This window comes from Melospiza melodia, chromosome Z (genome assembly GCF_035770615.1).
Source record: "Melospiza melodia melodia isolate bMelMel2 chromosome Z, bMelMel2.pri, whole genome shotgun sequence".
NCBI lineage: Eukaryota > Metazoa > Chordata > Aves > Passeriformes > Passerellidae > Melospiza > Melospiza melodia.
In genome coordinates this window covers 13,521,378-13,538,514 of record NC_086226.1, presented here as the reverse complement: position 1 = coordinate 13,538,514, position 17,137 = coordinate 13,521,378, and the positions used below count along the sequence as shown (strand labels likewise).

Below are 17,137 nucleotides of genomic sequence, written 5' to 3'. Positions count from 1 at the left end.
AGATCATGAACTGTTTGACAGATGTCTGCTCTTTTAAAAGTAATCATACAGCAACGAGATGGGAACTATGTAATAGTACATATCTGCTGCTAGTCAAATCCAGAATAAATTACAAAATGCCACTCTAAATATCTTGATGGTAAAGAAACAGTTGTAAAATGAGTGTTTCTTTTTATAGCAATTAATTTCCATACCTTGACAAATCAAAAAGTACTTTAATATCTATTCAGAAATACTATTTTCCTCTTTTCTCTCCTTTCTTAATACTGCATGGTAGTTTTGAACTACATCCTAAATGGTTTACACATACAAGCAGATTGCATCACATCCATTTAATTCCTGCAATTTTCAAGGATTTTTCTACGTATGGACTTGTTTTATTTACCACTATGTGATAACACACTATATAGTCCATGAAAATTAATTTTTTATTTCACTTGGTCTGGTCTTACATTTTTAACAGTCTTTACCCTACCTTGAACATTCTTAATTTGCCTGTGCTGGTTACAATGCCCAAGTAGACATAACATCATCCAAACAATCTTCTGGAATGTTTTGTCTATTATTACTTTTTAGTGAAAGTTTTAGTTAAACTGTTCAAAATTTTGTATTCATGCAAAGGGCTGTATTTTCTGACAAAACTAAGTAGAGTCATGGAGTATCTAACTGCCTCAAAAACTTCTCATTTCTTTTTGACAGGGCTGGGAAACATAGCAGAGGAGAGGTTGTTTTGGGTCTTTCAAGCTTTCTTTTTTTAAACTGAAGTTAGATATTTTCATGTTGATAAGGTCTTTTGTGACCATGCCAACACTGCGTTTGGGAGGCTACAAGGATTATGTTCAGTACTGATGCTTCTTTCTGCATTGCCTGTGGTAAGCCCACCACTAAACCATCTCATTTTGCTTTTGTTTTCAATAAAACAACAGTTTTCTACCTAGAGAATGAGCTCACATTCAAATTCTTGAATCAAGCTTTCCCTGCAAATTCCTTACCATGCCAAACGTGGGGCCTTCAAGCTTCAGAAACACTTACTCATGACAAAATGTTCATGAGCTTCTACAGAGGCTTTTAAATATGGTCAAGTTGGTCTAGAAATAAAAACAATCTCTATCTCACCCTTCCCTGCACCAAATTTGCATACTTTCCTGTGATCTGATAGCACTGGCTTTGAGAAAATAGGGGTTTTCATGCTCTGCCACTGCTGTTCTTGATAATGCCATTAGAGTCTTTTCAGTAATGCCAACACAACCAAACCACCTTGATTTTAACCAGGTAAAAAAGTAGCCAGTGGTGTGCTTTGATGCTAGGTGAGACATAGCAGGATTCTGCTTGAAAATGTTAAAAAAGACAAAACAAACCTTCTTCTAGAAACCTGATAAACACTATTCGGAAAGAAGTATCTAAGGTGAAATTGATTTCCACCTGAGGATTGGATACAAAGACTCTAATTTGCCGTTTATCTTCTTTATTTCAAGCTTCAAGAATTTGGTTAACTATAACAAACTGTCTTGTTATACACCTTATTTAATTTTCTGTATATATTTTTAATGTCTTTGCTTTGGTTATAAACTATGCAAGTAAAAACATGTGTTGTACCTTTGTATTAACCCACCACTGTCCCAGTCAGTGTAATTTACCACAAGAGAGTAGGGATAACATTAGCATCATCCTGAAATTTGTCAGCTGCTTGGAACAAATATTGTTTCTTAGATTCATTACTGGCACAAGCAAGGATGCCTCAGTTTTCTCAGTAGAGAATAACGAATCAGAGTACAGAATAAACCACATTTTCTTCTGATTGAAAATCAGAAACAGATTTATTCTTTCAGGCAAAATGAAAAAAATACTATTTTCCTGTTTCTACAAGGTTTCTGACTACTGAGGAATTTTGTAATCTGTTTTGACAAAACAAATACTGCTAAACAGAGATTGCTTAATGAATGCAGGATGAGATTCTCAAAGTAGCCACACAAAGTAAAAAATGACAACAAAATACCTGTAACAACTTCTATTCACCCATATGACTATTGAATAAATTATCTCATTCAATCTACTTTGACTCTTTGAGACTTTAAGTACTTGTCCCACTTGTTATACCTGTTAGCCATGAGAAGTAGCAAAATTGAGGAAATCGTGGATCCACTGCCTTTCCAAGAACAAAAATATAATTAGCAACTCAGCTGCAAACAACTGGAAAGGCTTTGCTGCCCAAGTGTTACTGATAGAGTCACTGAAAGCCATGAGAGATGCAAACATGGGATGGCAGCCAGGATTTGTTCTCAAAACCTTCTAATAATAGAAATGGGTAGTAAGAAGGAGGAAGAAACCAACCTCAGAAGCAGAATCCACTGAAAAAGTTCAACTATTTAAACAATACTAATTCTTCAATTCCAAGACTCATTTTGAATTCATTAACAATATATTTAAAGTAGATAAATAATTTTTCTATATAATAGGATAGTCACAGAAATACAATGCCCAATTAAGTAATTTTTTCTTTTACCTTTCAGAGTGGAATGTACTTTATGTAACTTATACAAAAAGATCCTGTTAGTCCTTTGTTATTCACACAATTAAAACAGATGCCAAGGACATATGAAAAAGCAAACTGTGTGATTGCTAAAATGAAAAAGTGTAACAGTGAATGTATACTGTAAAAATGCTATTTTTTTAGGAGAATAAAAACAACAGGAAGTCTTTTTAAATAGTGTAATTAGTTTTGAATGCTGAAGCAACATTCCTATTGGCTAAATTACTCTATTCCATTCCATGGAAGCAGAGGTGTCTCTATTCATACACACTGCAGACTGGGGAGAACACAGTACATGATGAACAGATAGCACAATTTCAATTTTCCGTCTCTTCATGGCATCTTCAGTGAGCTCAGCATAGCTGTGAATAAAAAAGCAAAGATGGTATTTTCTTGGTTTTTGCTTTTAATTTTCATTTTACCTGGTATTTTCAAGGTTTTAAATAATTTCATTCCTGGAATCTACTTTCTTTAACAGTTCAGACTTGCTATGTGTGAGGATTTCAAAAATACAGTCAAACATGTGATTTTTTTTGGTTTCTTACTGTTTTTAAATAGGAACAAAAGCTTGTTTGGATGTTCTGCCTTTGATTTACAGGCTATCATTGTTTATAAATCAGTGAAAATGAGTCAAATAACAGGTTCAAACTAAACCACAATAAAATGCTCTTTAATCAAGATAAATGGTTTGCCTTTTTTTTATTAAACACCTCCCAAGCAGATAAAAAAATGTTTTTCATACCACTGAAAAGCTAAAAAAATACCTTTTTATTTGATATCAAAGCTTCCAAGTCAGTGTTTCTTAGTTTGCTCTATAAATGTTTCTCACATTCTGTCCCATAAAAGTCTCCTTTCCTATCCCACCTCACTTCAAATTCAGCCTGTGATTTAAGCCTGTGATTCCCAAATCCACAGCGACTCAATGACAGGTTTTAAGCCTGCTATTGTAGCAGTTACATTGCACTAGAAATAGAGGCAGACCTCTTCAAGCATGATTTGTGTGAGACATGTTAGAGTGGGCCAGTTTTCATGAAGCACAATATCCATGGTTTTAAAATCCAGACTATGAGGAATAATATTTTGGGTGTTAAAAAAAAAAAAGAAGATATAAAAGCCCAAATTACTTGCAGAAGCAAATGCCAACAGGTTTCTAGTCAGTACAGAAAGGGATATTTACAGGTCTTCATTAGAGTAGAAAGCACTACTGAAAGGTAGTTTTAGACATGATACATATTAATACATTTTAAAGTGATGAGTTTGCTGGTATTTGTTTTATTTTGCTCTGAGCTATCCCCAAGCTTCAGAGACCATAAGAGATCAACAACAGCATGAACAACATGTTTAATCTTTCAAAAAGATTACTTCAGTTTTGTCTCAGAAAAGGTAGGCTACATAGTGAAATGCATGAAAGTTCATCAGCAATTTTCCAAGTGACCAGTGCAATTCATAAACAATTTTACCCCTTAAATAAAATATCTAATTTGATTTAATCATGTTGTTCAAAATATTAATTGCCTCTTATGAAATGCTCTTTAAAAATCTTGAAATTTTTACTAAAATTTCTTCCATTCTCTGAAGATGATGTAATGTAACACCTTCCACCTTTATGTAAGTAGTATCTTCCATGTTTTTAGTGAGGCTTATGTCTTCATATCCAGAATGTGGATCTGTCTTTTTTTTCATGCTTACTAATACCAGTCATTTTGGAAAGGGCAGATTAGCAGCTTCATACACAGGAAGCAGGACTGCAAAAACTTGACAGGCCTTGGTGGCTGTTTGCTTTCGCCTCTCCCTTTTTCATGTATTGCTCAAATCAGACTCAACATCTCCCCCAAGGTCAACCATATGATCACATTTCCCCAGTCAAATCTCTCCTCAATAGCTATTTCTATTGCAAAAAGTGAGTCAGCAAAATTTCTTTTATTTAAATATCTCAGAAATAGTCACTCACTTTTCACAAAATTGCGGCCAAAGGATGAGTTTCTCATTATACTTGCTCTGGAAACTTTAGACAGAAAGTGAAGGGAGGGCGATTATTAGTTGTTCCCTTAAGTTTTATTTTCAAACTCAGCTGTTATAGAAGGGTTTGAGTAAGAACACAAGCTACAGAACCAGAGCTGACCCTCATAAAAATTCAAGGTGAACTGATAAAGTGAACCTGCCTCAGTCATGGCTCTCTCTAGGCACTGTTTTTGACAGCTCTACCATATGAACTTCTACACACATATAAACAACTTTCACAAAAATGGGTAATGCTGAAGGTGAAAAGGCCACGTTTGTTCTAACAGTTTGAAATGGCTCACAGAGCTTTATAAGGCTCATTCATCCATCCATCCTGAGGCAACCACGCAAATGTTTCCTTACTGCCAACGCTAAGATGTTTCTCCAAAGACAGGCTGGAGATGGTAATAGAAGATACGACTTTGGATCATTAAAAAATTATTGCCAAAAAATTCGATCTGCAGGGCATGTTCAACTAAGGTGCACCGATTTTTTTTTCGTATGAACAACACATTGCAAACAGAGACGTTCGTATCTGGGGCAGATGAAACTGCCCGGGAGCCGCCTGCGAGGGATGCCAGATCCCGGCGCGGGGCGTTCAGCCGAACCATCGCCAAGGTCAGGGAGGTTCTGCTGAGGCCCAGGGCCACCAGCCGCCAGCCGGGGCCCCGACCGCCATCCCAGGCACAGACGGCGCTCCGGGAGCGGGCTCTGCTGCGGCTCCCGGCCCGGGCCGAGCCCCGCGCTCCGGGGGCGGGCTCTGCTGCGGGTTCCCGGCCCGGGCCGGGGCGCTGGGGCCGGGGCGGTGCGGACCCGCCACGACCGGGCCGTGACGCCGCTCGCTCCCCGGACCCCCGCGGTACTTGGGGCGGGATCGCGCACCGAGTGTCCGGGCCGAGCCCGACGGTGCCGTCCGGTCGCGCCACGCTCGGTGCCGGCCCCGAGGGCTCTCACGCCGCGCCGCGGGGAGGTGGCGGGGGCTCGGCGGGGCGGGGGGAGGCGGTGCCAGGCGGGCGGGGCCCGGGCTCGGCGGGGCTGTGGCGGTGGCGGTGGCCGTGGCCGGGACTGGGCGAGTTGGAGCGAGCGGCGGCGGCGGTACAGCTGCGGCGGCAGCATGGCTTCGTCGCAGGGGAAGAACGAACTGCTCTTCGCCGACTGGATGGCAGCGCTGCCGGGCAGCCTCCACAGCACCCCGCTCACCAACCTGGCCATCCCCGGTGGGTGCTCCCGGCTGCCCGCCCCGCGGCCGCCCTGCGCCGGGAAGGCGAAGCGCTCGGCGCGGTTCAGCGCTCCACTCTCTGGGGAGGCGGCGCGCCCCGGCCGTGCTGCCGCGGGGCTCCGCCGAGATCCCTCGCCGCGCTGCCGCGGGGCTCCGTGCCCGTCCCTCGCCGCGCCGCCTTGCACTGCCTGTGGGAGTGGGTGGGAGCCAGCGGGGCAGGTGCGGGCAGAGGCGCCGGCGGGACGCGGCTCCGGCGGCCCCGCGCTGTGAGCGGCTGTGGGGCGGCGGGCGCGGAGTGCGCGGCTGTGCCTGGGGTCGGGGAGGGAAGGGAGCCTGTTCCTGTACCGCCGGACTGGCGTAGCAGCCCGAGCAGTAAACCTCGCCTAGGACCTAAATGCCACATACTGCCCTTTTCCCCGTAAACTTGTGCGGCGAGGTCGGTCGGAGCGGAGACGGACGCAGGGCTGCGGCTGCGGGAGGGGAGGCAGGCTGCGGCAGTGTGCGGCTTCGTGTCATGTCGCTGTCAGAAAACGCTCGATCTCAACGCAATTCTAAATAAGATGAGGGATGGCAGGTGATGGTATTCAGACTACGAACTGTTTGTTTCCTGTCCTGCCTCAGTATTTTTTTTTTTTGTAAGATTTAAAGTGTGGTTGTAGTCTTAGGCAAAATACATGTTGGAATGCAAACCAGTAATTGTTTCAGATGATCTCTGGTTTGAAGGAGCACCTCAAGGTTTTGCAAGACCTCTTTACCAGCATCCTTCCTCTCTAAAGTGTCTAACTGGAATGAGGTTTCTGAGATGTTGAAGCTCTAATGTCTTTTAAGCTTCTTATGAGAAATGTTCACTTCTTGCAAGTTTCGTGTAGTAGGTGCTCGTGTTACACCAGTTGTTACAGTACTAAAGATACTTTAGTACGGTGTAATAGCAGCTGAAATTTGTGATAATGTGTTTTCTATAGTTTCATTTAGACGCAGGTGTGCCCTTCTAGAATTAAATGTCTCTTAGTTTCTTATGGTTTACACAAGCTATATCTAGCATTTCACTAGCTACGCTGAGTGTTGCTGTTGGTTGAATATATCCTGTATAAAATTGTGTCCCTCCAAGGCATAAGAACCCTGCAATCTGCAATTGCTCCACCAAATTCTGTTGGAGCTGTAAAAGTCTTCCAGTGTAATAATTTTTCATTAACCCACAAACTGTGGAATGCTCTTATGGAATATTGGCATGATGAGAAATTATTCTCTTTGGGATGCATGGTGGTTTTTCCAGTTAGATGTATTGTTTTAGAGACTTTTTCCAGGTTTGAGGAGAAACGATGAAACTTAACTTGCTTCCAGATGCAAAAAATTGCCTTTGTTATGCATCACCATTAAGTGACTTCCTTTACCGAAGGAAGCATCATGAGGCTGTTACTGGTACATCTATCTCACCTGCATCTCTCTGTTGCTCTCTTACTGTCCACAATTTTTTGAAGTGGACATTTCTCAGAGCTTTCTCAGTAATAATGCAAGCTTTCACACCTTGTTTAAATTAAAAACAAACAAACCAACCAATTTACAGTGGGCTGTTCTGGTTAATCCCAATATAGCATTTAACAGTGAGCAAGTTCTGCAGGCTGTAAGGGGCAGAGACTGAGCCCTTACATTGGCAGAACTATTTTGTTCATGTAACAGCAATGCACGCAGACTTGCTTTTTGTGAAATTAGCAGAAAAACTTACATGATTTGAGTGGCATAGCGTTAAGACCTTTGAAATTTGTCCTTCTGTTAGTGTAAATTGACACAGACTTTTATCTGCCTGTCTCACTTTTAAAATGCTAGATTTGGCAAATAGAGCCTTATGGGGAGGGTAGCAATATAGTTCATGTGAATTTTCCAACTAGGGAGCATGGCACACAGACTATAGGTATTAGTGTAGTTTAAGCACTATCTTTTAACAGTAGATTTATTATTATATTCAACATACAGTGTGGACATGCACAATAGTGAGGAAAAGGGCTAACATGGGATTGGTTTCATCCTTTTAGAAGAGATAACCTTTTGGACATTCTTAATATTTATATGAAAGTTTTCTCCCATATGTCTACAACTGAGCATTAATAACAGGTGCATAGTAGCTGTTAGCATGTAACTAGTATTCAAGTAGTTAATGCAAGGAATGTGTGTAATCCAAACCTTCATGTGTCAAGGTGGCGTTAACTTGTGAATTTTTCACTGTTTTTGAAGTTAGTGTTTAAGAACTAAAATATTCATAGTATTTTTTTACATTGTCTTTTTTTTTTCCCATACCAAAAGAAGTTAACAGTACATTTTTTTCTGTTTTTTTTCCAGCAGGATTTAAACTTCCCTTGTGCAGTAGGAATACTGATTTTGACCTTATTTCAGCTGGATGAAATTCAGTTCTGGAGCAGAGTCCAACAATGCTAATGTTGAAGAAAACAAACTATTAGCTTGAAAATGTTAGAATGAATTTTCCATTACAAAGGGTGTTCCTCTGTATTAGGGGGGAAGTGTTGTTTTATGAATCATCAGTAATTTCTCATTGTCTAGAAGGAGGGCTTGGAACTGAGGTGATACACTCAGTTGTCTTTGCACAGACATGCTTGTATTATTTTAGCTGTTGCAAAGAGAAGCACAAGTCCCATAATACTCTGTTGTGATTGTATTTAAACTATATTGTTGAAGGAATTTTCCGTTCATAATCTGTTTAAAAATTGTGCTCATACTCTTTTATTGTTCAGTTGCTAAGCTTATGCAGGTACAAATTTATACTATTTACCACCCCTTATACTTTTATAAATAACAAATCTGTGCTGGATTTTTCTCATATTTCAGTAAGTTCTTCTACTCATTCCATTCTCCACAGTTCAAGGTGGGTCCTTTTGTTTTCCCAACTGCAGGAACCCTCTAGATGAGACGGAAATCTCTAATATAGCTTGTGCCAGCTTTATGGATCAGAAACTTTTCTATTTTAATTTCTTCCACATATGAGGATGATGCATTTTCTATGAGGTTTTTGTCTTTGTTTGAGTTGACTATGTCTGTGTTCTCTTATGCTGCAAATGGCAGATTTTCCTCAAGTGATAATGGTAGCAAATAACAGTATACAATCTTTGGAAATTAGATGATCTGTTAGTTTCCAGAAAATGCCACACAAATTTAATCTTCTATTGCTATGACAATTAGAATGATGAAAGGATATATTCTTAGGACTTTGGGTCAAGGTGTACATCTTCTAGTGCTTGCAGACTGCCTCTTGTGTTAAAGGATCTGCCTGGCTGAGCTCTCAACAGTTTGTCTAAGAAAAAGGTGGAGGACTGTGGATTCTGGTCTTTGAGGGAAGGGTGTCTTTCAGTAGTTTATAAAATGTGGCTTTGTCAGTGCCTGTGCTTCTTTGACCAGGATAAGAAGTAGGTTTTTGGAGGCATTGCATGTTTATAGGACTGAAATCATCACGCTCCCAAGCTGAGGCAGAAAGGTGAGGTATGGAGAGCCTGTGTGTTCTGCTGTGTCAATGCACCTGCCTTAATCTGAGCTGATCATATCAGTTACATGCAGTGCAGTAAATAGACATCAGTAGGCAGCATTTTCTTATGAATTGTTCCACTTATTGATCAATAAACTTTCTCACTGACAGTCTTTAAATATGTGTCTAGTTTAATATCAGAGTCTTTGTATGAATAATTTGTGCAATCATTGTTGCCTTTTCTCCTGGTGCTAATATTCCAAGATTCTGAGAAGTCCACGAGAATAATTTGTGATTGAAAAGAATATTTTCTTCCGTAAGTAACTCATCCCTCCACCAAAACTGGTACTAGCCCAAGATTCTGCCATATGAGCAGTCATGATGCATGCTAGGGTCATGTCTGTAAAGTATGGGTAAAATATTTTGAATGAATTTAAGACTCAGAATATCTCTTGAGTGCATAACTTTCTGGAGCTGTGATTATTCAGGCTTTTGTTTCTGATTTCCTTGTGCAGATGAAACCTGTGACCTCAGCATATGTTCTTGTTGCTTGAAAATGCAACATGAACAATACAATTCTCATGAAAAGTATTTTCCCAGGACCTCTTTGGCTTCTGTCATTTTTCAGATGGGATTTTAAATTTTTTTTAATTCTGACATATAACTTTCTTTGTCCATCAACTGGAAAGCAATTGCTAGACACAGCAGAGCTAGCTTGGCTCACCTCAAATAAGAAGCATCAGGTGGAATTTTTTAGTACTACCCATCTTTAGAGAAAGGCTCAGAGACTTGAAATTTCTATTTCCCACTATCATCATACTTTGCAAAGAAAGACCAAGACCTCATAGGGAGTTATTTCACAAAGAGGAGGATGTGTAGTAGAGTCAAATATAAAAGATGTATTAGGATATTGAAGATGGTTGGGGGAGACTTGGGAGAAGAAAGTTAGTGCAACTGGAATCTTCTGGCCTTTTTTGTGAACAATAGTACTGCTGTGTTAACAGAACAGGTCTGTTTCAAATATTTTAACTTCCATTGTAATAACTTGCAAATGTTCAAGTGATATTTTGTTTCTTGGATAGACATTTCCCATTCTCATTCCCTTGGGGAAATTCTTTCACCTTAAAAAAGTCTAGAACTTCTTCCTTTTAGTTACGTAGACACACAGCATTTTCACTGTTTAAATGTTATTAGGAAACTCTTTAATTTTGATCTTGAATAGCCAATGATTTGGATTTGGCTGAAGAATGAAGGGTGATTGTCTTTGAGATGTGGGATCTGTTTCGGCCTTTTCTGTCTGCTCCCGGTCAGCAGAATACCTCTGCTTCACTTACCTGGGTCCAATTTTTTTCTGTACAAAATTAGCTTTGCCTAGAGCTCTAAACTGATGATACAGGTAAACTTATAAATAAAACTATAATGTAAGTCGCCCATTAGCTTTTGACATGTATATGTACCTGGAAGAGTTCTTTCTTTTCCACTGTGCGTTGCACTCAACTTTCAGTGGTTTTCTACCAGAAGTAAGTACCTTATGCTTTCTTTTTTTCTGATCAGAAAATGAGCAAATATCCTTACAACTTTTCTTTAGGATAGCTCTGTTTTAATTTGTTGACAATCTTTTTAAATCAATCACTTTTATCCACAAAACAGTTTCTCACTGGCCTTGCACGTGCTAATGTGTAATTTCCAACCCTTTCAGAAATATTTCTGTGTGATACAGTTTCCTGTGGCATTCACCATTAATTTCTCCTGCTGTGACATGTTTCTAGCACACACAAAATAAAGCTGTTTGTTTACTCACAATGCCGTAAAAATCAAACAGTTCGAACCCTTCCGTTACTTGCCCATCTGCTACCAGAGGTAATTCGAAACTGCCTTTGCTTGGTTTCCCAACAGGGGCTGTTTATTAATCCAGCCATCTCTGTCCACCGTGTCTCCTGCGGCTCAGTTCCAGCAGAACTGCCTTCTCCAACCTGCCTTGCATCCTGCCACCGTGGCAGGTGTGGCAGTGGGAACAGCTTTGTTGCCATCTGGAATTATTTCTGTCTTTCCAACTCAATGAACTGCTGGGGTTTTAAATCTCTTGTCTGAAAATTTCTTGACTGTTCTGTGTATCCAAGCTGCCCTTACCTTCTGACAGTCTTTAACTTTGTGTTTGGTGTGTGTTTTATATTTGGTAATTTCCTATGGTTCTTACTATACTGCAACTTGAACTCTTGTCTTTCATGCAAAATGGATTTTCCTTTGAAGATGCTCAACTGTGACATGCTCTCAACTGTGTAAGTAGTTTAAAATGCAGATCCTAGGTAGACAAAGTTTTGCAGACTGTAACTTTAAACGCCCTAAGAGTGCTGTGCAATCTCTTCTACTGTTCTGTATAGAAATAATAATTAAAATGCACTATACTTTTTAGAAATTAATTGTATGCAATTTATATAGCATTCAAATATAATGTATATAATTTATTTATATAGCATTCAAATATAATGTATAGAATTTAAATAGCATTCAGATTTAGTAGACAGATTTCTGTTTGACTGTTCTGCTCTTCAAAGAGCAGCCAGTTCCAGGGAGAATAACTTTAATTCCCATCTTACCCTTTCTTCAAAGTAGCTTGAAGTTATAGGTGCTTAATTTGTGAACAGATCTCCTTGTGCAATCCCTACAGTATAGCCCTTGGGACACTGCAAAAAATATAATTGGGAAAAAATGTGGTTCAAAATCTGAAGGTTTGGATTTTAATCTAAATTTTTGCAAAGTTGAATGGTTTTTCATTTGACCTACTGTAGCAAACCTTGAATTTAATCTTTTCCATTACTTTGAACAGCTATATAGTGTCAGCTAATAATGATACGTAAAGGCCGAAATATGCAATTTCATTTTAGAAAGTCCTGGTTTCTATTTTTCTGTCTATTTTAAGACCATCTCAGTTTTCACCATAATCTAATTTGAAACAAATTGCTAAAACAGTTTTCAGATGCTTTGCCATTTTTTGAAATGGTGTCTCAATATTGAAAAAAGTTAATCTTTGGCTCATCTAGTCTCTTACCTGGTTAGCTCACATACCTCATGCTTAAATATTTAGTGTTTCAACTATGAAAATAAAATGTTGTAGAGTACTTTTAAAAGATAGAGGATGTAAAGAAGAAACAGATTTCCTTTGTTTTGGTTCCAGGCTTTGCTCCCTTCTGTGTATGTCCCTTAGGATGTGTCAGATGATTGGAGATACATGACATGTGCTGCTGCCATCAAGGCAAACACCTATCTATGAAGTCTACTGCATTATGAATTTTGCTTGTAATTTAAAAAAGCCAGGATAAAGGCCACTGAACTAATCTAGCCTTTAATAAATTCTGTAGCCATTTTTTAAACTGAACAAACTCCAGTGAGATGAATAGTATACTTCATGCTTTACATTGTTGTCATGCTGTCATCCATAGTAGTTTTGTGTTTGAATAGAAATTTTTTTTAAATCCTATTAAACCTTTTTCTTTATATATTGGCAGCTTGGTTTTATAATTATTAAAGGTTTCTAAACCGGGATTTAAGTGAGAGTAAGAAAAATGTAGAAAAGGTGAGTTACATGTAGTGCTGTGGAATCAAATTGATGCTTTAGAGCCTCAAAGGTTATTAGTTTGTTAGCTTTGCTAAATCCTGCTCTAATCTCAAGGAACCCACTGATACTGAGGCTGGCCTTGCTCTTAGGAAGCTGGGTTAGGAAGTCTGCTCAGTGGGTTATGGAAGATTTCACTGACCCCTAGGCTGCACTTTGGAAGTAAAGTTGTTTTGTTTTATACTGCAAAGCTCACAAAAGCTTTTGGTGGAGTTCTGCTTTCCATCCATTGTGCATACTACTGAAAAGTTGCTTTGTCAATGGAGAAGTTTGAGCAGGTGCTCATTCTAGGTGCTAACACAGGAATCCCAAGAGATTGTCTTTTTAGGTTTAGTCTTCTTTCTTTCTGTTGAAACTCTCAGATTTTGCCAGACTGTTCTAATTGTGTAGCTCATGTTCACGAATACTGTATCAGAAGCCATGCAAGCTGGGGTAGTGTATTTCATGTGTGAGGATGATTTTCATGTATTCCTATCATGTGATCAGAAACTGGGAAACACTTGGATGGGTTCCCTGAGACTTGAAGTGCCTGCGTCTCCAAGGGGGCTCATCTGTGTGTGGTGGGCAGATCGGGAGATCACTTTGAAGCTGCTGCAGGAGGCAGTTTCCAGTTACTTTTTCCATTGCTGGAAAGCAATGAAGATTGTGTTGGCACTCAGCATGGCACAATGGTAGGAGTAATTCATTCACTGGGGTGAACAGGCTGGATGAAACTGGTTTTGGACAGAAATTCCCAGTTAACCTAAGCCACAAAAAGGGGGAGGATATTAATTGGAAGAGGCGAAGATCTAGGTTGGACACAGAGTAGCAGATGCTGTATTTGTCTGTATTCATCTGCATCCTCCTTGCACTAATAAAATCACTTTTAAGGGGTTGCATCAGTATTTTTTTTATAGATTGGTATGTATTTGGTATATATTTTGTTATGTTTAAATTCAGGACACTTAGACCATGTGAATCCAAACCTGGAATTGTTTTGGACCATGTTTATGTGTTAGTTTGTTTGTTTGTTTGTTTTGTTTTGTTTTTAATGCTTTAATCTTTCATCCACCTTGTACAGTTATCTCACCATTTCCATGGTTGAAGTGAAACTTTGCCAGTGGTATGGAAATACACAGTTTTGATGAATTGTAGCCTGCAAAGCATTGCTCAGTTGGAGTTCTGCCTTCCTCTGCTTCTGCTGCAAAATTGACAGCTGTTCTTCTTTCCAATAGGAGAGATCACCTCAAAACAGGTGCTGTCCATGATGGGAATGGGGAACACATGTCTAGACATGCTCAAGGCTTATCTAGGAGTGCAGGCACTTGCTGTGAGCGGGAGCTGGACTCCTGCCGTTAGCCAAGTGTTATTTAGTCTGTGTGCCGAGTGAGTGTTTTGAGAAACACTTTATAAGTTGACAATACATAAGGAGAAAACAAGCCAGCTTCAGTAATTTTTGGATGTATAATAGGGGAAACAAGCCAAGGGACACTGTGAAGGACGTGAACTGCACATGTACAAATGAATGCTGTTGCTTCTGGTGTGCATGAGGCAGGATTTCCTTTAGAAATCAGAGTGTGGAATATGGAGAAAACTGGGATTTCTATGATGAATTTTAATGAACTGGCCAGCAATGCTTCAGACTCTCCTTGCTGAAAACAGTGTACAAACCAATAAAACTAACACTGACTTCTTAGAGAGCTTAAGATGATGCCGTTTTTCTGGTGCTGCAGAGAAATGGTTGGCTTTTGTGCCATTATGTATTTGGCCCTGTCACATCCTCCTGCTCTACAGGGGTCAGAACAAGCCACTGTAAGGCTGGGTGATCTGGTCCGTGTTGGGATTTCAGTTCCTAGCTGCTTATTAATATGCTTTGTACACCACAGAATTCTTACTGTTTCCTTTGAGGCCACATCCTTCATGCAACCTAGAGTAATCGATGCTATTGGAAAGTGACTTCAGTTTTGCAGGAGAGCCCTGTTTGTATCTGGATTGAAAAAGGGTTAAAGTGGGTGAAGGTGGAGGTTTAGGACCAGGGAGAAGTGCTGTGTTGAAGGTACATCAAAGGTGCAGTAAGTTCAGTGCCTTGGCTCTGGTATCATCTCTGATCTATATCACAGAAGAGGCTTAACGACCTTAAGAGATATTCCCCTCTATACATATCCCTTTACTCTTCTGGCCTGTGTACTTTTTGAAACTGTATTTTACCTTTTTTCAGCATGGCTCTCTCAGATATGCTAAGAGAGATAATGTTTCTTAATCTTCAAGCCAGGTATCTTAGGCTGTGAATTACCTTGAATTTTCCCATGGAGAAAGATGATGATGGTGTTTTGTTGTAATTTTTAGGGTGTATTAATTGGTTTTTTATTTCAAAAGGTATACAGAAGTGCTGATAAATAAATTAAATTCCCTGAAAGCAGCTTCTCCAAGTCAAGTGAGAGATAATGCCTTTTCATTTTGGGATTGCTATTGTCTACAAGAGCAGTCTGTTCTTGCAGTGCAGAAGCCAAGAAGCAAAATGCAATCCCTTTTACATCTCACTTTCCATCACGTGTTACTTCTGCTCTGCCTTAAGAGTGGGATACAGGGCAGAAATACTTAGACAATATGTAAAACCAATAGAGATATGGAGAAGTATTCTAATTGGAAATGACACTTGAAAGTAAATGGAGATAGGATAACATGCCTGTTTTTCTGCCTGCTAGATTAAAACGGTGCTTAAAAGACACTATATATGACAAAATAATGTGTTTTTAAAATTTGCACCAACTTACAGACATACCAGGAAAGATCCAGGATAAAAGAAGAGAACTACTGTGTTTAAAGTGAACTTTTTTTCATAAGTTCTACTCAGTTCATGGTTCGGATGCCTTTTTTTCCTTCGGATTAATTTTCAGCAGTTTTTTGGATAACAGGATTCACTCACAAGAGGAGAAATTTTAACATGAATCTAACTGAGTATGGTTTTCCACTGCCTTATACCATGTGTAAATGCAGATCTGTATGAAATGTCACTAAATTAGAGCAGTAACTGTATTTTTACTTTGTGCACTATATAGGGTGGAACTGAGTCTGCCTCAGTTAGCTCTTGATGAATAAATTGCTCTGAACAGCTGAAGAAAGCAATGCTGACTAGATGATGAACTTAAATATGGCCCTCTAAAATACCCACTGTAATGCATGTGTCAGAAAGAAAAGTACTAGCTTATGTTGCTTATAGTCTTTAAGTGAACCATTATTAAATAGCTACATTAAAGAAAAAATAATCTATCTTCAGAGTAAAAAAAATAACAAGATTTACAGTTCAGCTTTATCCAAAAATTCCATTGTCTTTGCTTATGACCTAAATATAAATCAGGGAACAGCAAGAGATAAGCAGGTTTGGGGATTTTACATATTGCATGGCAAAATCAGCTGACACATGCACTGTGATGACTAATGGTGCTAGATCAAACCCTTATGTACAGAAAAGGAGGAAATAGCATATAGTCTAATTGATTATTTTGAAGCTGAAATACCACTAAGTAACATTTTGCATTTTATCTCTATTGTAATGGTGTTTGAGGTAGCAGGCCTTTCACAGACTTGCTCCTTTTTACTGTAGAAAATATGGTGCATTAACATTTATTTGTAATAATATGCTTTAATATTTAGACCAAAGTATTTCAAAGACAAGGTAACTTATTTTCAAAGTCTCAACATATCTTTTAAGATGCTGATATAATTGAAGTCTGGAGAACTCTTGGAACTACAGTAAGTAAAGGTTGAAATTTCTGGGTTTTGTCTCCCAAAGATGTAGTGATTTTTTTCCTGGAATTACTATGGAATTGAGATAGGCATTGAAACAGAAAATACTCTTCAAGAAAGGGCTTTAAAATTTGGATTATTTGAGGCTGCATACGGTTCTTTCATAACAGCAGTATTGCTCTGTTTTCTGAAGCCCTGGAACACCAAGGGTCATCATACCTCTTTTGAACAGCTTCTTCCAAAAGACCAATTCCTTTGGTCTCTGATCTAGGCTGGATTTTCATGTTGCATTGCTATGTGATGGCTTGAAAATACATATTTTAAATTATGGTGGGGAGAATAGAAGAGTAGCTGTCAAAAACACTACGTGGATTTCTGTATTGCATTGAAGATAAGGATTTATGGAGTTTTTGATATCTGGGCTGGGCACTGAGAAGAGTAGTAGAGCTGGAGATCCTTGAGACATCACAGTGCAAGTGATCAGGCATGGTGACTTTGACGTTAGTCCTGCCAAGTTGATACAGGTCTATACCAGCATGTGAAAACACCTGTGACTGGTGGTGGGGCTGGTCTGGGACA

General features: G+C 39.3%; 1 protein-coding gene across 2 annotated transcripts in view; it reads left to right on the top strand.

The window, feature by feature from the left end:
* Positions 1–5,596: 5,596 nt before the first annotated feature.
* The window catches only part of PLCXD3 (phosphatidylinositol specific phospholipase C X domain containing 3), an 80,032-nt gene continuing 68,491 nt past the window's right edge, over positions 5,597–17,137 (top strand). For both annotated transcript variants that reach the window (XM_063179851.1, XM_063179852.1), the window contains exon 1: positions 5,597–5,748. In XM_063179851.1, the coding sequence (XP_063035921.1) occupies positions 5,646–5,748 (103 nt within the window). In that variant the 5' untranslated portion in view covers positions 5,597–5,645. The remainder of the gene's footprint in view (positions 5,749–17,137) is intronic.